Raw genomic sequence first — 21,088 nt, 5'->3', positions numbered from 1 at the left:
CTTGTTATAATACTCATAGTATACTTTACTATTGCTAGGCCTTGCATGTATAAGTATCTCCAAAGTTCATATACCCAATGTAATACCTAATACCCATATGACACTTAAAATACTGACTAATAAATATTGATGTGGAAAATTCTCCAAGACAGATTGTTAAGTCTAACAAAAGCAAATAGCAGGAATACGCATTTCTATTTCCATTTAAAAATGTAGAAATGTATGTAAACATGTAAATGCATATACAAACACCAGCTGGATAATGCTAAGTAGTTAGCAGTGGTTATTTCTGGGAAGGTAAGTGTGTTGATGTTGGAAGGTGAAGGAAAGGATACAACAGAGGACTTGCACATTTTTCTTCGTGTACTTCCCTAGGCATAGTATACCTATGTAACTTACATAGATTCATTCTAACTAGCAAAGTTTGAGTAAAAATAAGAGATACTAATAGCTCTGGGAAGACATATACGAGTTGGAACTTCTTTAGAAATAGGGGGAAATATAGTTATATTATTTCTAATGGGAATGTATGCACAATTTAACTGTTTAATGTAAAAAACAGTGATACATTGTCAACCACGTCTATCGTTGGAATTAGCAAACCACCTTTGATGGGACTTTTATAATTATGAGAAAAAAGACTTGGGTGGCTTCTTTTATATTTTAGTGTGAGGTCACTAAATGCTCCACCTTCTGCAGGTAGCAAATATTATCTTTACCTTGGTATATAGAGCTTCAGGGAGAACATAGACCAATTTGTACAAAGAGCTTAGGACTTTCTGAGAGGGAAGAGCCTGAGGCCCCTAAACCATTTTTCCCCAGAAACAAACTTAGAGGTAACCCGTCATCTCTGAAAACTGAAAGGCAAGAAAGTGACCAAGAAACAGAAACAGAAACCCTGAGGTAAAGGAGGAGTGCTGTATCTAAGTTTTAGACATAAGAGGGCCTAAAGCTTGGTTGATAAGGAATGGCTTTAGTGTGGTTTGTGGCTGGAGCTCTTGGCTTCTCTGGACTGGCCAACCTGGAACTGTTTCATACCTTGGGACCCAAGCCAGGTGTGGTGTCACACACTTGTAATCCCAGTACTTGGGAGGCTGAGACAGGAGGATTGCAGGTTTGAGACCAGTCTCAGCATCTTAGAAAGACTCTCAGCAACCTAGTGAGACTTTGTTTCAAAACAAATAAATGACAACAAAAAAAGGGCTGGAAATGTAGTCCAGAGGTAGAACACTCCTGAATGTTTAATCCTCAGTCCCACACACACAGAGGAAAAAGAAGGAAGGAAGGAAGGAAGGAAGGAAGGAAGGAAGGAAGGAGAAAACATTAAGGAAGACTCAAAGGAGGTGACCAAGAGGTGGGAGGGATTTTAGACCAATAAAACAGGAATACAAAGTGAGGGCGCGTTGTTCCCATCCTGGGTACTCACGGGGCTGGTGAGCATCCCAGTGTGTGAACCGCACTGGCTCTGGCTTCGGTCCTGCTGTCTTCCAAGTGTATTCTCCTGTATCATTTTGGTCTTGAAGAGCTATCCAAAAATAACTGTCCTTCATTTTTACCACACTACTGATCAAACTGTTAATGAAAGCCTGTTCAAACCTTGAAAAGGGAAAAAGGAAATGGTTATGTGGAGTTTCTGGGCAATAAAAAGTATCATTAAAACATAACGAAGCGCACCTAATGGCACCAGCCTGAGAATCTCTTGTTAATTCTGTAAAACATGGAACAGAAGAATAAACAAAGACACTGAACGTTACTAATAAATGCAAATGTTAGCGCAATTCCCAGAGATACACAAGCGAGGAGAATTCGACTCTTACAGACTCAACTCTCCTAGCTGTTTCAAGGAACAGAGTCCAGCCCTGGTTTTAGAACCTAGGTGGGAAGGTCCACACAGCCAGCAGCAGCTTCTCAGAGTTAGGTGTGGCCTATTTTGTCATTAGACCACATGCCACCAACCATGCCTTACTGTGCCAGGGGCAGGGTTGGCAGAGGGAGGAGAAAGGATGTTAGGCTTTTCTGAATGAGCGTTTATCACTATGGAGTTCAAGTTCACCCACTCACCCACCACACTTGCTTAGTAAGAAAAGAGTGCGAATAGCAATTGTGCTTCTCCCCAATCAGTCTGTTCACAGGCAAATGGAATCCTCGGCCTATTCAAATGTGTTCAAATGGGCATTTTCACTGAAGGTAAATTTAAGTGCCGGGGCTAATTCAAGGCAGTACACCCATGGCATTTCACCAAACAGCTGAATGAGTCCGTGTTCAGTGATGGGTGGCAATGCTCCCTTCCCAACAGGAGTGCACCCACTACGGAACCTAGAAAACTTGTGTATGCGCTTCCACACGTGTACCTAATAAATGTGGAGCGGTACAACTGAATTAGTGTTGAATGTAAAGCTAAATTTGAAAGCATCTAAAGAAATCCCTTTTCAAAATATATGAGATTAGAAGAAATTTCAAACAGTGGTGATTTCTGGCCCAGATCTGCTGAGTCAATGAGAAATATAAGGACTCATGAAATTATCCAGGAAACCTAAGGAGAAAGCAAATTAGGCCTTTAAAATAACAATCTTGGGTTTTTAAAATTACTCTGCATTATCAGCTTGCTAAGAGAAGCAAAAGCAACAGGATTATTTAAAAATAGAGGCTTCACAGAGGAAACAGGAGAGAGAAAAAGGAACAAAAATAAGTGCAATGCTTGTGCCTTCGGGACAGCACTAGCAACATTTAGAGAGTGTAGGCATGCATGGTGCTGTCTTTGCAGAGATGATGGGCTTTCATCGTGCTTTAGTGTATTTTCTGGAAATACTCTACTAGACATCAAAACAGCACGCATTTAAAATTAGCCAAGTTCTCTTTAAACCTCATCACAGGAGCAGAATCTTACATAAATGTGCTTCAGAAGAAAGATATAGAAAGCCGAATATTATTAGCTTGATACTGCTTCGATTTTCCTTCTGTTTTGTTGGTGCATGCTTCTATAACACACGATCTGTTTTTCTAATCCTCTCTGAGGCAAAGTAGCGTGGTTATTGTCCCCACCTGGTGCTTGAAATTGCTGTTTAGAGGCCAGTCGGGAACTGCACTACAGTGCTGTGACCAGGACGGCTATGCACTCTGCCGGTGCCAGGCCCAGGGGACGCCGCCGGTTCTCCCGTTACTTTCTACTACGGCATTTATCAGATAACGCAGGGGAACGACCTTGTCTCTGAACTTGGCCTTCAGCATCGTTATTCATGACAACATATTGCTTTGTCCTTCATCAGTTGTAGATTTATTTAGTCCACCCTACGTTGTTATTTTATTTCTATTTACCACTGCTTCAAAGGGTAGAAGCTTTCTGTTTTTTGAATTGGCAAGTATAGTTTTAAGTAGAGCATAAAATTCTCATACATTAAATCCTAAAACCTTCAAATTAAAAAGAAACTCTAGTTTTCTTGGTCCAGTTTAGAAGATGGTACTGCTAGTAGAGAAACTGAACAAATATGGCTTTCTTCTAAGCAATCTAAAAATAGTAAGTCTGCGTCATAGCATGGGGTCTCTTGAGTACGTTTCTAGATGGCAATGAAATAGGACATTCTGTATTCTTTTATCACTCATTGTTTGGTTTCAAACACTGATAAAATTGAGAAAATTCTGGCTTACAGTAATATAGAAGATGACCTTTCAAAGGCTTCTCTGGCTCTGTGTTTTAGAATCATTCACAGGAGAACATTTCAGAGTTTTATATTATATGGTCCTTTTGTCTGATTTCACTGAGATTATTTAATTCAAATGTTGTGACTTAAGGTACCCAAAATAACCACATGTACATACTTTGAGATTATTATGTGAACCAGAATAGCATGCTACCTCTAAGGAATTCAGCAAAATAAAAATTATTTTTTTTTGTTAAAATAACAATAAGATATTTTGTTTATGTGTATCTAATTAGTAAATCAAACATTATAGGGGAATAACTATTGGAATCAGAACAAAATTAACTTTTTCAAATAACTCCTTAGGAAAACTAGGAAATCAAAATTGTACCTTCAGAGCAAACAAGAAAAATATATCTTAAAATTTCATCATTTTGCAAAAATTTACTCCTTGTGCTAAACATTAAATTTTAATTTAATAGCAATTTGAGCCAGGCATGGTGGCACATGCTTGTAATCCCAGCACTTGGGAGGCTGAGACAGGAGGTGCCCCAGCAACTAAGTGAGGCCCTCTTTAACTTAGTGAGACCCTATTTCAAAGTAAAAAATAAAATAGGACTGGAGGTGTAGGTGTAGCGCGCGCGCGCGCACACACACACACACACACACACACACACACACACTGTTAGGACTAACTAGTGAATTCAGCCAAGTTGCAGGATACAATATCAACATACAAAGATTGGTAATATTCTATAACAATGAGTCACCGAAAACAGGAACCAGGAAAACAATTGCATTTACAATAGCACCCAAAAGAACAAAACACTTAGGAATAAAGTTAACTCAGGAAGAAAAAGAATTGTACAGTTTAGCTTCACCTAAATTAAAAATGTTCATGTGTTAAAGTATACTGTTAATAAACTGAAAAGGCAAAGTACGAAATGGGAGAAACTTTTAAATCATACAGCTAATAAGGGATCAATATACAACATATATAAAGAATTTCATAATTGAACAATAAAAATGCCCATTTAAAAATGTAAAAGTGCTTGAAAGAAAATTTCAAAAAAGACATGTAGATGGCCAATAAGCACATGAAAAGATGCTCAGCACTACTAATCATTAAGAGAAATGCAAATCAAACCCACCATGAGATACTGTCAATCCAGTAGGATGGATGATATCAAACAAATCAACCAGAAAATAACAAGTATTAGCCAGGATGTGGAAATATTGAAATTCTTGTGAATTACTGGTGGAAATGTAGAATGGGGAAAACAGTAAGGGATTTCCTCAAAACATTAAAATGGAATCATCACATGTTTCAGTAATTTATGTACCCAAAGAATAGAAAGCAGGGACTTGAATTTGCAGATTCATGTTCAAAGTAGCATTATTCACAATAGTCAAACAATGGAAACAATTCAAATGTGTATGACGAATGAATAAATGTGTAGAATAATGAATAAGTGGATAAACCAAAGGTGGTATACACAATCAATGGAATCTTAATCAGCCTTAAAAAGAAAGAAGATTCTGGCATATGTTGCAACATGGATAAACTCTGATCACATTATATTGAGTGAAACAAGCAAGACACAAAACAGCAAATACTGTATGATTCCACTTATAGGAAATATCTAGAGTAGAATGGTGGTCACCAGGAGCCGGGGGGGGGGGGGATTGGGAGTTATTGCTAAGTGAGTACAGAGTTTTAATTTGAGGATGGCAAAAGTTTTGGAAATGGATGATGGTGGTAGTTCCACAACAATGTGAGTACACTTAAAGACACTGATCCATACAATTGAAATGGTTAAAATAGTAAATTTTATGCTATACATATTTTAACACAATAAAAAAGTTCACTACAAAAGTGTTTAGGGGAAAGCTGATGTGGTGGCGCACGCTTGTAATCCCAATACTTGGGAGGCTGAGATAGGAGGACTGCACAGTTTCGAAGCCAGCCTCAGCTACTTAGTGAGGCTCTCAGCAACTTAGTGAGACCCTGTTTCAAAAAAATTATATATATATAATATATATAGCTTATATATAATATATATAGCTTATATATAATATATATATCTTAGGGGAATACAGCATTTGCAGAAAAAAAGTGAAACTATAAAAATGCTTGAAAATGATGTATATTTAAATTTAGGGGGAAATAAGATGGCAGGATCTCTCTCTTTGGGAAAAATTTACCAAATAAATTATGATTTGTATTACTTCAGACCCAATATTCAACAGCTGATTCAAGATCTAGATGTACATTCATTTAGACAATTATACATGATAGCGTTGGGACTCAAGTGTTTTTTTTTTTTTGTGTGTGTGTGTGTGTGTGTGTGTGTGTGTGTGTGGTACTGGGATTCCTGGAAGCCCTTCTATTGCTGGGCTACACTCCCAGACCTATTTTCATACTTTTTATTTGGAAACAGGGTCTCTTAAGCCAGCGCGGCTAGCTTCGAACCTGCGTGATCCTCCTGTCTCTGCCTCCCAAGCGTGGGGATTACAAGTGTGCGCCACCACGCCTGGCCAGGGACTCAAGTTTTTATTCCTGCACTATATGGAAGCAAAGTGGCTGGACCTGAAAAGGGTTTTACAACAGTAGGTCAGAACACAAAAACCAACAAAACAATAAACTATTATTCAGCAATAAGGGTCTGTTTTCCTTCCTCTCTCTATTCCACAAAGTGTTAAAAGTCCTAGAGTAGGAGCAGTTGCCCCGTAACAAAAGAAATAAGTAATTTGTAGCAGGTGGTTCTAATTGTGCCCATCAAATCTGTCACTCAATTGTGCAGAAGAGTGGAAAATCAATTAGCAACTACAAGCCTGGGTGCTAGAGAGTGGCAGGAGTGTCTTAACTCCAACAGGAAATCAGTAATGGTAGAAAATGATTACCAAGGCGAGTGGACGCTCCCAGGTCTGAGGAGACTTTCCTCTACCACCCAGCCTTTTCAGATAAGAGATGCTGTAGAAGACCATGAATATAAATTAAGAGCCTGAGCTCCTTCTTTATTTCAGTTTGAGAGTGCTGTGGTTGAGTCACTATCTGGATGTGGCCACGTCAGCAGGTATGCTACCTACTGCTGACTGACTTGGAAAGAGGCCACGCCACTGCTCACGTGGGGTCGTGCGGCTTGGTTAGGACTTGGCAGCATGCCACCAGAAGACCACCTGAATGCGCCTAGCTGGCTGAAGTTGGGGTTAAAAACAAACTTAGCTGTGCCATAGTTTTGCTTCAGAGCTGGGACGCACACAAGAGTTGGACACTGAATGTCGTTAATCAAAGAAAAAATTGAATGTTCACAATATATTCTTATATCCAGTTTGGGGGAAATGAGACATATTTTTTCCAGATTTTTTTTATCATTTGTATGAGGTCCCCAAAGTATTGGTAGAATATGGAACATTTCTAAAGATTTCTACTCTGGGTTGGGTTACTTTGGCATTATGATCCATCTCTGATGTTTCTTCAAGCTTATTAATTCCTTTGTCATTCGTTTCAGGTTCTAGCTCTTGAGCTGCTGTGGCTGCAAAAGGCATTGGACATTTGTACCATTTGTGCCTCTTATTTCTTTTATATATCAGGTCGGTGTTTAATATGGTGCCTATCATGAAACAGGTATCCATCAAATAGTTATCTAATAAACTCTTGACTATTAATTTTTGCATGCTCAGTTACTATACGAAAAATAGTTAACACCATGCCAGGTATGTGACAGGCACTCAGCAAATACTAAATAAAAAAAAGAAAAGATAGAATGAGACATAAAAATAGGAAAAACAATTTTACTTTTTTCCCCATTGAAAAACAGTTAAATTATAATTGATAAAGGAGCCTAGTTTCATTGATCAGGCTCCTGTGATGCACTGGCTGACTCACTGACAGGGGGCTTCTGACCCAAGGCATTTGTGTCACCTGCAAGGTGGCCTAGTAATGCCTTGCAGAAAGAAAGGCAGAACTAAAAACAAAACCGAGGTACATCAAGGACAGCGCTATGCCCCCCCCCCAAAAAAAATGCCATTCAACCTGCCAAATGCTGTCAGCCCATTCCCCTGCAAGTTAATCCATTCCTCTGCACACATGAGCATGCATATTTCTGTTCATTGTTTGGAGAAAATTCTGGGAAAGAGGCAGGGAGGTAAGAGAGCAAGAAGAGAGAGAAAATACTGGTGGCTTTGAATCTCAACTTCCAACGTAGACAGAGCAGAAAATGCATACAAGAATCCCTCCATGTGAAGCATCTCCAGATAAAACAATAGCACCAGCTGCCCTATTCCTGACAGTTAGAAGGTTTTTGTTTTGTTTTTTATTTAAACACAGGGTCTTGCTATGTTGCCCAAATAATTATACAGTCTCAGTTTCCCAAGTAGCTGAGACTACAGTCATGCACCACTACACCTAGATTCTCAATGGATATTTTCAAAGGCAATGACCTAGGCACAAAAGCAAGTGGTTTCCTTGGCAGGTGTGGCCTCCTGTGAAATCACTGAAGAGATCTGTCAAATTGGTGACCTGGGGGTGGAGGGTCAGCCTTCAGCCTCACTGTCCTTGACATTGATAACGACACAGGTCACCTCTGTTTTAGTACCTTTACCCCATATTACACATCTGTAGCATGCTGCAAATTGTGTGAAGTGGCCAGACCTGTTGGTGCATGCCTGCAACCCAGTACTTGGGAGGATGAGACAGGAGAATCGCAGGTTTGAAGCCAACCCCAGCAACTTAGTGAGGCCCTCAGTAACTTGATGAGACTCTGTTTCCAAATAAAAAATAAAATAGGGCTGGGGGTATCGCTCAGAGAAAGAATGCCCCTGGGTTCAATCCTCAGCACTACAAAAACAAGCACAGAACAAAACAAAAAAAATTGTGCAGAGGGTAAAAATGCACAACCTCTGTGTCAGCCTTGAAGATACTCATGCCCAGAGGACTCTAAAACTAAACAAAATAGACCAAAGAAGCAACAATGAAGCACTTGAACGCCCTGAATATTTTAATTATACCTCCTTTCCTGCTAAAGAAACACCCCAAGCAGCTCACACAAATTACATTTAAAAATACTTGTTAAGTGCCGGGCGTGGTGGCACACGCTTGTAATCCCTGTGCTTGGGAGGCGGAGACAGGAGGATCGCACAGATTCGAAGCCAGCTGCGTGCGCTGGCTTAAGAGACCCTGTTTCCAAATAAAAAAGTATAAAAATAGGTCTGGGAGTGTAGCTCTAGCCTGGAGGTAGAAGGGCTTCCAGGAATCCCAGTACCAGACACACACACACACACACACACACACACACACACACACACAAATAATAAATAAATAAAAATACTTGTTAAATAACACATTTGTTTTCCATGACAAGCAGTTAGAAGATAAAAATCTAAATCCAACAGAATATATTAGCAAAGCTAGACAGTTAATGACTCCTTATGGAAAGCACGGATCACCTTAAATTTTACTATTTGTCATTTAAAAATCAATTTAGGAATAACATCAAAAGATTTAAATTCATCCCGGTGAATGCTTTAGAAAATTTAATACTCTATCACACAGCTCTAGATTTTGACAAGTTCTGATTATAGCTAGATTTTATCATCCCAAGATCCCTCATGTCAAAGTGTAGTCATGTTTCTATTAGAGTATTTTTTAATTTACCTGTTTGAAATGGTTACAAGTGCAGGAGGGCAGTAATAACCGCTGGAAGCACGGTCGAAGCTTCGTAGGACTGTGTCGATTTTATAACAGAACCTGCCATGTCTCTCCCATCCCTTAACAAAGAAAAAGGGGAAATAAGGATAAAATCTGATTTAATTAATTACCAATAGATTTTTTGAACTTTTTTTTGTGGGGGGTATTGGTGATTGAATCTAGGGGCGTTCTACCTCCAAGGTACACCACGAGCCCTTTTTATTTTTTACTTGAAACAGGGTCTAGCTAAGTTGCTAAGAGTCTCACCAAGTTGCTAAGACTGTCCTCAAACTTGTGATCCTTCTGTCTCAGACTCCCAGGTACTGGGATTACAGGTATGTGCCACCATGCCTGCTTTGCACATCATTTTTTAGTTTATATAACTTCTCTGACTTGCTCAAAACTCCTTGAATTTTGTCTTGATATCTTTATGTTTGTTTTGTCTGATAATGCCATTAGCTACAAGCATGGATACATTTCTTTAATTATCTTAAAAACCTCAAAACTTTCATAATTGGAACTTAAAAAGGTAAAAACTAAAAACAAATGAAAATAAAGGGGAGACACTACAGCAAAACAAAGGAGAAGATAGAGGTACTCACTTAAGAGATACCCACCCCACCTCTCCAGACGTACAGAGTTTTATGCAAATGGCCTCTACATTAAGGTAAAAATTAAGAGCCTTGGCTCTGGAGTCAGAAAGCATGGGTTTGAATCCTGGCTTCATCACCGTGTGACTCTATTAATACTGAACGAATTAAAAAAATATTTAGTCCCTCCATGTCTAGTTTTCTCATCTGTAAAGTGGGAGTAATAGTAATTCATGGAGCTATTGTGAAATCAAAAGGAGACAATGCACAGAGATTCCAGAGAGGAGCCAGGGACTCAGTGTGAGCGAAGAAGTCATGCATAGCTAGATAATAACGTAGGTTTTTTCAACTTCCTTTGATATCTGTTGTTTCATGTTATCTCACTGAGATTCATTGGCATTAGGGACTTTATAGTTACCAACTAGTGGATCAGCTGGACCTGGAACCCAATTCTGATGCAATTCAGGTTGGCTCGTGATGCTTCCAAATAGAAAGTGGCCAAAAATACACATACATATAATTGAGATGAGTCCCAACTTACTGGCTGGTCTTTTAAAGAGGAAGAAAGCAAGTTTCGACATTCAGGGGAAAAATGATAAATTTGTAGCTCTGGGGTTTAGTCCTGGGAGCAAGCTATGGCAGTTCTATTCTTTAAAATCATATAGAGCAGGAGACATACATTCATTATATTTCAACCAATTTTAGATCTTTTATTAATATTAAATCACATAATTTATATCTATTTTTACTTACTCACCAGTTAAAAAAAATACTCTGCATTTTGTACCATGCCAATACTTGCCGGATTTTAATCAGGTGTAAAGTGCTTTCTAGAAGAGTTCTTAGAAAAGTCTCCAAATTTCAGTCATTTAAATAAAACCTTAGCTAATGGTGTCTAGTTATATCCACTTTCTGCAAATGATAGTTTTGTTCTTCTTTACGGCTGAGTAAAATTCCATTGTGTCTATAGACCACATTTCCTTTATGCATTCATTTGCTGATGGACACCTAGGTTGGTTCCATAATTCGTTTATCGTGAATTTTGCTGCTATAAACACGAGTACACGTGTATCACTATAGTATTCTAACTTTTTTTTTTTTTGGTGGTACTGGGGGTGGAACCCAGAGGCTTTCTACCTCCGGGCTATACTCCCAGACCTTTTATATATTTTATGTGGAAACAGGGTCTCATTAAGTTGCTGAGAGCCTCACTAAGTAGCTGAGGCTGGCTTCGAACCCGTGCGATCCTCCTGTCTCAGCCTCCCAAGCGCGGGGATTACAAGCGTGCGCCACCATGTTCGGCAGTATTCTAACTTTAATTCTTTGAAAAGATACCGAGGAAAGCTGGGTGTGGTGGTGCACGCTTGTAATCCCAGCATTCGGGAGGCTGAGATAGGAGGATCGTGGTTCAATGACAGCCTCAGCTACTTAGTGAGGTCCTCCGCAATTTAGTGAGACCCTGCTTCAAAATAAAAAATAAAAAATACGGCAGGGGGTGTAGGTCGGAGGTAGCATGCCCCTGAGTTCCATCCCCCCAAAAAAGAAAAGAAAAGAAAAGATACTGAGGAGTAGTATAGCTGGGTCCAAATATGAAGGTATCACTAACATCCTTACTAGCATGAACAGGGAAGGAAAAGGGGTGTAGAAGGATGAAGTTAAGAGGGAACCATTCAAGACATGTGTGTGCATATGTGAATGTGTCACTCTGAATTTCAGTATGATGTATAATTATATTTTACCAATAAAATTCTTTAAAAAGGAAAATAAAACCTTAATTTAGAAATCAGCTGTTTTAGTTTGAAGCTTCTCAGGAAATGAAGTGTAGAATCTAGAGCTCCCACATCCAGCCATGCAGGATCTGCTCTGAACTCTCTGGTATTACTGACAGCTGTAGCCAGAGACCCTGCAAGAGTCCCTCTGGAAGGGCAGGGAGTTAGAATGCTTTTGTGCTGGAAAGGACTCACAAAGTATTCTTTTTTTTATTAGGAGGTTTTGGATCAAGGATTGCTTAGCAAAAAAAGAAAAAAAAGAAAGAAAGAAAGAAAGAAAAGAAAAGAAAAGAAAAAAGAAAAAGAAAAGAAAAAGAAAGAAAAAAATACAAGAATTGAACAGCCTGAAGAAAAGGGAGGTTAAAAAAAAAAAAAAAAGATGTGGCTTAGTAATAGCCATAAAAAGGCTCCATATTGAGGGCCCTTGTCCACATAATGAAAGTAGGGATACTGGTGGTATTGGTTAATTAACCAAAATAATGATGATTGTGATGATGGTGATGATGATGATGGCGATGTTGATGATGATGATGGGTGCCATTTTATTTTTAAATGAAAGGAAGCAATTTTGCTCATATTTCCCAATTTCTCCAAAGTAACTTGAACAGAAAAATAAATCACTTTGCTTTTTGACTTTGAAAGAGTCTTTGATGGAGGCTGATTTTATAAATTGGTCTTGCAAGGGAAGACTATTTAGAGAGTTTCACTGAAGCAAATGGCTGACAGAAAGGAACCTTTGGAAATTGTAATCAGAAGCTGACGCAAAACAAAAATTAATGGATTTTTTTTTCTCTAAAACTAGAGAATTGGCTCTGAGTTCAGAATCCTGAAATACTGGCAATGCTCACCAGAAAAGAAAAGCAGCAAACAAAAGTTTAAATAGAGCCCGAGTTCTGTTTCTGTTGCATAATGAGTTAGTGGCTCTTTAAACAAAACTAAAACATGCAGAGTTGTCTTGAGAGCCACAGTAAGGTAGAAATTCAGCCAGTGATTTGCAGTAACTAGTTCAGGAATTGTAACCCTTTGGTAAAATGTTTGGCAACATGTCAGCTGTGGCACATGGATTGTCCAGCTGGAGTATGAAACATTGTTCTTATGTTTACACAGTGATTAATAAATAAAAACACACTTCTATAGTGATAGATCACTGTTGAGTTGGAACATAAATAATTGGATTAGAAGAGGAAATAATTAAAGCAGAGTTACATAAAAACTAGGTCTGGAAAACTTTTGAGAAGAACACAGTATAAAAATTTCCAATGAACCAGGCGTGGTGGCACACACCTGTAATCCTAGGACTGAGGAGGCTGAGACAGGAAGATCACAGGTTCAAGGCTAGCCTCAACAACTTAGTGAGACCTTGTTAAAAAATAATAGGGATGGGGGTGTAGCTCAGGAAGTAGAACTCCCTTGGGTTTAATACCCAGTAACTAACTCTCTCTCTCTCTCTCTCTCTCTCTCTCTCTCTCTCTCTCTCTCTCTCTCTCTGAGAAAGAGAAAGAGAGAGAGAGAAAGAGAAAGAGACAGTGAGTGCAAGAAAACATAAATACATGTGCTGAGAACACTGATAGGCAGATTATTTATGTAACTTCACTGCAGGATACTGTTTTCAAGAAAATTTAAACAGAAGAATTTATTTCTGTTTAAACCTAAAGCTTTAAGTATTTTTAAAGTGCCTATAATACCTTGTTACTTATATTAAACTATTTTATTATCCCTTTGCAAAACAAAGAATATACTGCAAGCATGCATCTCTCTCCATCACTGTATCCTGTTTTGATATTTAAGTCTGAGAAGGGCGAAAAGGAAGACGGCAGCACAGAAGTTTACTCTGACCCAAGAGGCGTGCTCTCTTTCTCTCTGCCATCTCGTTTGAGAACTATGGGAACCATGTGTGCGACAGGGCATCATGCTGCAGTCATTGTTTGTACAGGTGGTATAACAGGATTATTTACATTTTTATCTAAAAGAAAGTCTTGGGTCAAGGAGCACAGTGAGACAAGGATCATTCTCAGGGCTATAAACCCTTCAGATGCCTCTGGCTAATAGTTGTTTGGTTTGTAAAAAGTAGCCTGCACTCAGAAAAAAAAAGAAAGAAAGAAAGAAAAAGAAAAGGCGACGGGAATAGAGGAGGGAAAGGGAGGGACAGAGGAGAAGTAGAGAGCGAAGGTGGGAACAGGTACTCACTGTGAGGTGGTGGTGGGTATAGTATTCTAGCTAGGCAGTCCCTGAGTCCCTGTACCTAAAATGCCGTTCTAACAGTACTTACCTCTTGGCATCCTGATTCCTCATCAGGAAGGACATGGCCTGCTTTTTTACACATGTAAAACAATGTCTCTTCACAATTTCTTACTTTCCAGTGTCCCTCCTAAGGGGAAAATATTATAAGATAAATGAATATATTCCATGTTTACGCTGATGGGCAATGCCAGTTATAATGAACCAAGGGTTTCCAGTGGGGTACTCTTTCAGGACCCTGCTTCGTCATGGGAAAGACTGACAGCCTCTCCATGGGTGGGAAGTCTCACTATCTCCTCCAGCATTAGACAGCTCCATATTTTGCAATCCAGAACTGGGTGGAGAGAGGGAGGAAACAACTGATATTATCTGTGTTGGGCTTAATGTTGGGTGATTTTCATTCATACATCTCAGTGTTCCTTTGAGGTGGCAACTCTTTATTCCCATTTTAAGTGTGTGTGTGTGTGTGTGTGTGTGTGTGTGTGTGTACTACTGGGGATTTTTTTTTTTTTTTTTTGCGGGTCTGGGGCATTCAACTTCCGAGCTATAACCACTGCCCTATTTTTTAGTCTTTATTTTGAAACAGGGTCTCACTAAGTTACGGAGTGCCTCACTAAGTAGCTGAGGCTGTCCATGAACTGCGATCCTCTAGTCTCAGCCTCCCGAAAGCTGGGATTACAAGTGTGCGCCACCATGCCTGGGTATTACTACTGGGTATTTAACCCAGGGACATTTTACCTCTGAGCTTTATCTCCAGCCCTATTTTATTTTGAAATTGACTTTCACTAAGTTACTGTGTGCTGGCCTTGAACCTGTGATCCTTTAATCTCAGCCTCCCAAGTACTGGAATTACAGAATGCACCACTGGACCTAGTTTATTATGCCTAGATTAAAGGTTAGATTTAATTACTTTGCATCAGGTCCTTTAGTTAGTAAAAAAAATTGAAGCAAGGATTGATGACATGGTCAACCTTGCTTTGCATTAGGCTGGTCTCAAATTTCCTTTTAAAAATATGGCATAGCTGCCGGGTGTAATGGTATATGCTTGTAATCCCAGCGCTTGGTAGGCTGAGACCAGAGGATCGCACAGGTTCGAGGCCAGACTCAGCTATTTAGTGAGGCTCTCAGCAACTTAGTGAGACCCAGTTTCCAAATAAAATTGAAACAGTTCTGGAAGTATAGGTTGGAGGTAGGAAAGCCCCTGGTTTTCACCCTCAGTTCCACCACCAAAAAAAATTAATTAAAAATATATATATGGGATAGGGCAGTGAGTCTTGATTGTTAAGAGGACCAAAATCACCTGGAGCATGGGCGGCTGGGCCTGGCCAGTGTCTCATTCAGCAGGTCTTTCTGACCAAGTCAGAATGCTGCTGCTTTTCACTTCTTGACGTTAAATCAGAGACTTTGCTATTTTCATGTATAAACCTTATGCTGAGGAAATAACTGGAAACTACCATGAATCATCCTCGCCCTTTGTGACTGAAATTAATGTATAACCCTCAATATCCTTCTTCATTGCTAAGTTTTCAGAGCACCACCCAGCTTTCTCTTTAGTGACAGGCAGATAGCTTCAGTTCGTCTCCTAGTTCTACCAAAGGCTACTCAGATGCTCCATAATAGTGATATAATAACTGCTAAGGTTAAAATTTCCCTAAGTGTTTGTTTATTTTTATTTATTTTTATTCTCTCTCTGTGTATGGGAGGTTAACTTGGAATTGAATCAAGGAGTTCTGTATCTCTGAGATATACCCCAAGCTCTTTTTATTTTTTATTTTGAGTCAGGGTCTCACTAAGTTGCTGAGGTGGCCTTGAGCCTGCAATCCTCCTGTCTCAGCCTCCTAAGTACAAGGATTACAGGTGTGCCACTGTGCCCAGTCTCTTAAAATTTTAACACAGGTCAGAACCATAGACTAAAACCACACAGTTCAATTTCAGGTATACAGGATTTTAGGGGAATAGGAAGCCCTTTCATGACCATAGAAACATGCCAGGCCAGGGGCTCATACTTCCTCCTGTAAGAGCAGCACCTTGTCTCCTCTTCCAGAAAACCATCTGGTTATATCAGAGTGTCAGGCACACCATAGTTGTCTAATAACTCTTGAGTAAACAGATGAATGAATAGTTTCCTAGCCTCTCACATTCAAGTTTAGGTTTTAACCAAGAGGACATAAGTTGTTAACTGTAGTAAGTATATTCATATTAAGTTTTACTTGATGGAAATAAATGTTAATTTATACCCACACACTATTTAAGGAGCTACTAAGCTGCCCAAAGCAGGGGGTAGCTAATTATCTCACTTAGAGTAGCATTACTCTGACCCATCCCATAATATTAATACCTATCCTCACTCTCTTAAAAATAATCCCTATCCAAAGGTTGGCTCCTGTTCTGTAAATAAAACCAAGTGCAATACCAAGTCAGTCAATAAGAAATGAAGGTCATCTTAATTATATAAAAACAATTGAATCAATAAAGCACCCACCGAGTAGAATAAACCGTGGTGCATTCTGTACAGCTAGACCCACAGCAAACATGGGAGAGCTCATTGCTTCTCCCTCCCTGAATGTGACTTAGAGACACTGTGTTAGCATGTATAATTATAACTGCACATGTTTGTGCCTTAAAAGATACAAAGATGAGCTGTGTCACAGAAGGAAGTGCTTAGAAATTCCCCATGTTTGGATGGCACACTTTTTTTTTTTGTCATGTTATTTAAGAAACATTTACTAAACTGCTTTTCGGGGGGAACCGGACATGGTATCCTGGAGTTGAGAAAGAATGAGGGCACTGATTGAACCTCCCAGTTCTCCCAGCTCTCAGCCATGGCTTTCAGCAACTATCTGACCAAAGAGAGTAAGTCTGCTTTAAGCATACAAGAAACTATTCAGGTGGTTTTGGATTAACTTATTCTGTATGATCAGATGTTTCAGATAAATGAGAGACAATGGCAAAGGGATACGTTGATGTTCAGCTACTGGGTCTTTCACATTCATATGAGAAAGAGTGAGATTTGCTGTTGAGTCACAATTTTCAGAAAGATTACACATACTGTTCAAACCCCTTTGTGTTAGTGAATCTTAAAATAGAACTTAAAATCATCACTCTCCAGAGTAATCTTCTAATTCTCATCTTCACTGTGGTCATCAACTTTACCCACCACTTACCAAGATGGTGGTTGTTCAAGCCCCATATCCACCTCTCTCTTCTCTCTCTTGTTCCATGTCTAATGGAGGTCCTCCCAAACATTCTGGAATATGCCCACTTCTCAGTACCCTCACTCCTCTCTGAAGCAATGTCCAGACTGGGGTTTCGGTCCCGTTTTATCCCTCTCCAGCCTATTCTCTATGTAGCAGCCACAATTGTCCTTCCTCCCCCTTCCTCCCTCCTTCCCTCTCTCTTCCCCTCTCTTCCTTTCATTTCCTTTTTTTCTTTTTAATTTGTTGTACTGACAATTGAACCAAAAGGGTTCTGAGCTATACATGCCTCAGCCCTTTTTTTTTAACTTTTTGAAACAGAGTCTCACTAAGTTACTGAGGCTAGTCTTGAACCTGTGATCCTCCTGTCTCAGATTCCCAAATTCTAGGACCACAGGCCTGTACCACCATGCTTGGCTCTGGAATTGTGTTTTAAAATGTTAGGCAGCCAGGCATGGTGGCGCACGCTTGTAATCCCCGTGCTTGGGAGGCTGAGACAGGAGGATCGCACGGGTTCGAAGCCAGTCTCAGCTACTTAGTGAGGCTCTCAGCAACTTAGTGAGACCCTGTTTAAAATATAATAAAATATAAAAAAGCTCTGGGAGTATAGCCCGGAGGTAGAAATCCTCTGGGTTCCACCCCCAGTACCACCAAAAAAAAAAAAAAAAAAAAAAAAAAAAAATATATATATATATATATATATATATATAATAAAAATAAAATAAAATAAAATGTTAGGCAGACCATGGACTCCATGTCTCTGAAGCACTCTGGTGGCCTCTGTACCACAGCACATACTCTCAGCCTTTTCTGTACTCCTCCTACCAATCTCCTCTCCACTCCCCACTCTTCTGGTCATCTAAGATGACACGGCTTGGCTTGCCTTTGGGCTTTACTTGCTTTCCTCTGCGTGAGTTGCTCATCACCTCCTCAGAGACACCTCCTGTGACTGTCCTGTTCAAAGCAGCTGCCCCAATCCCAGCTTCTCACCCCGTGCCGCCTATTTTCTCAGACCAGCCCTCGCAACTCTCATCACCACGTGTTTTTGGTGTGTGCTTGCTTACTGGCTAGCACCAGGAGCAGGGCCTGTGCTGGTCCTGGTCTCTGCCATGGCCCAAGTTCCCACAGGAGACCCTCCACATAAGTCCAGCAACATGATCATTGAACAAATGGGTCAACTTACAGATTGCTCTGCTGAGACACACAGCTGGCTTCTATTTGGAAAAATCTGTGGCTCCAGTGTGTGCCAATTAGTGAAGATGACTGAGGAGCCATTAGACCATTCAAAGAAAACCGGAATTTTATTGCTGCTCAAACCAATCCATGTTTCTGATGCATTTTCTATAAGAAAGAAATTATTCACATAAGTGATAATGCACTGGGGTTATTACCCCCTTCTTCCCCCCAAAATACCCCATGTTGTATATGACTTTTTATTTCTTTTTGTGATGAAGCCTGTTTACGTCTCAGTATAAAAATCCTGTCTCAATTTTTCTCTCCCACAACATCCAGATCTGCTGCGCACAGGCCTTGTGAGGCAGCATAGCTCAAGTCAACATGATTACAAAGCGGAAGGGAAGCAGACTGACCCCTGGGATTCTAGCTCCTGCTACAGTACTTAAATCAGACCCGAAAAGCCAAGCTTTGCTTCTGCCTAGAGAAAGGAAGAAATAAGAAGGGCGACTGGATTATGAAAGGTCACATCTTTTAAAACCTAACTTTTTATGGTAGTCTAGCTTTAAGATTTTTTGTTTGTTTGTCTGTTTGTTTGTTTGCCAAAGAACAAAAGGAACTGAAGCTGTGAAAGGCAGTAGAATGGGGGCAAAGGGGTTTCCAGAAAAGTAGCTACAGCTGGGCAGCCTGGGTCGGTGAAGAGCCCGAGGGGGCTGAGAGGTGCTCGGGTGTCCAGGGTGACACAGAGGCAGCCACAGGATTCTTTTAATCCCCAATGCAAAGGAAACATGACAGAGAAGGCTTTGTGTTTTAACTCCAAATTAAAACTTAACATTGAAAAGGTCATCAAAGTAGAATCTGGGAATTTTTGTTGTTGTCGTTTTCATTTTTAAACAATGAAAAATGGAGTCAGTGATTTCCATGTTTTCCAGCAGAATTTCATGTCAAATACAGGTCACGGGGAGGAGCACGGAGACCTGAATTCCCCACAGCCTGAAAACCTCTACTCCAAATAAGTTATCATTTTACAGTGGCTGAAGTCATTTAAATTTAATTATTTGCTTAAGTAATTCTCTTTACATATCAACGCACTACTACTATAATGGTCATAAAGCTAAATTACAGGTTTAGGTTTTATATTAGATGTGCTGTGTACATGTATGTCATTGTCAACATGATTTACATTATGATGTGAGATTATAATGCACAAAAAAGCATATCAAAAATTAAAACGTTTCAGAAAATGACCTTTGTCATTTAAGAAGTTTGAAACTCATCTACAAAGTTTCTGAACATGTATTGGATAAAAATCCAGTAAGTTTGCATTCCTGAATATTACTTAGAAACTATATATATATATATATATATATATATATATATATATATATATGAGATAAACACGTTAAGTGGCTTAAATTTCATTTCAAATCCATTAAAAGTTAAGTGTATCATGTTTCATTCTACTTATTTATTTATTTATTTATTTATTTATTTTTGCTGTATTGCGGATGGAACCCAGGGGTGTTCTACCTCTGAGCTATATCCCCGGCTCTATTTTTTATTCTTTATTTTGAAACAGGGTCTCACTGAGTTTCAAAGGGCCTCACTAAGTAGCTGAGGCTGTCCTCCAACAGTGATCCTCCTGTCTCAGCCTCTCAAGTACTGGGATTATAATGTTTTATTCTTCTTAAAGCAAAGCAAGTGGGTACTCACCATCTTCAAGGAGGTTCACCAGGAACTCCACCTCTGCTAATGAAGCTATGTCTATTAATGCACTGCCGTTAGACCAGCAAGAATGCAAGGCCTCATTCCAGGTCTTTTCTTCTTTCTGAAGTTTATAGCAATTGCGATTGTAGGGATTCCAGCCAGGCTCACAGTGGGTAGCATGATATTTCCAAGCATCTTTTTCTTTTGGGGTCAACAAAATGCAGTGTCATTTTCCACAATGATTTTAACATGACTTTTTACACTTTATATAAGTTGTCATTAATACGATTACTTTTATTTATTTTATTTATTTTTTTTTTGTTTTTGGTGGTACTGGGGTTCCTGGAAGCCCTCCTTCCTCCGGGCTACACTCCCAGACCTATTTTATATTTTTGAAACAGGGTCTCTTATGCCAGCACGGCTGGCTTCGAACCTGCGCGATCCTCCTGTCTCAGCCTCCCAAGCGCGGGGATTACAAGCGTGCGCCACCATGCCCGGCCTAATACGATTACTTTTAAAATGCAAAAAATAGAAGAAAATGAAATGACATATAAATTGCCGATTGCAAACCCACATAATGGAGAAGCATCTGATGAATCTTAGCACTTCATTTTCCAGATGGGGAGTCTGAGGCACAAAACAGTAGGCGACATCCCAGAGGTCATACAGTGAAAGGGGAGGGTCAGAGCTGGACATAGCACTAAACACAGTTGTTCATTTGGGGAATATTTCTACATTGCAACAGGACTCTTCTGAGACACAATTTAAGTAGCATTCTAAGAATTTTATATACAAAGCTTACATAGCTATTTATCCTTAGTTCAAAAAAGCCTAAAACTCTGACCACTTCCTCTAAAGCAGGAAGAAAGAGTGGGTTTCACCTTGAGGGCCAGTCTGGGTGTCTGCAACGTCACACTAGGCTTCTATGGACACCAGTGGACTTTCAGGGGCAAAACCCTGGCCGTAAACATTGGAGGGGAAGGTGGTAGTGTACGTGCCAGGCTTCAGCTCTCCTCTTTCAGGAACTTGTCCCCAACAGGTGATCACATTTTTAGTTTATTTTATTAACAACTCCTCCATACCTCCCTTA

General features: G+C 39.7%; 1 protein-coding gene across 1 annotated transcript in view; it reads right to left on the bottom strand.

Annotated features, from left to right (window-relative positions):
- The window catches only part of PLA2R1 (phospholipase A2 receptor 1), a gene marked incomplete at both ends in the record, with an annotated part of 111,688 nt that overhangs the window by 56,902 nt on the left and 33,698 nt on the right, over positions 1-21,088 (bottom strand). Inside the window, 5 exons of the mRNA XM_080689393.1 lie at positions 1,427-1,596; positions 9,295-9,407; positions 13,956-14,054; positions 18,302-18,459; positions 20,005-20,199. Coding sequence (XP_080545519.1) covers positions 1,427-1,596; positions 9,295-9,407; positions 13,956-14,054; positions 18,302-18,459; positions 20,005-20,199 — 735 coding nt within the window. The remainder of the gene's footprint in view (positions 1-1,426; positions 1,597-9,294; positions 9,408-13,955; positions 14,055-18,301; positions 18,460-20,004; positions 20,200-21,088) is intronic.

This window comes from Muscardinus avellanarius, assembly GCF_963383645.1.
Source record: "Muscardinus avellanarius genome assembly, chromosome: 2".
NCBI lineage: Eukaryota > Metazoa > Chordata > Mammalia > Rodentia > Gliridae > Muscardinus > Muscardinus avellanarius.
This window is presented reverse-complemented; position numbering and strand designations above follow the sequence as displayed.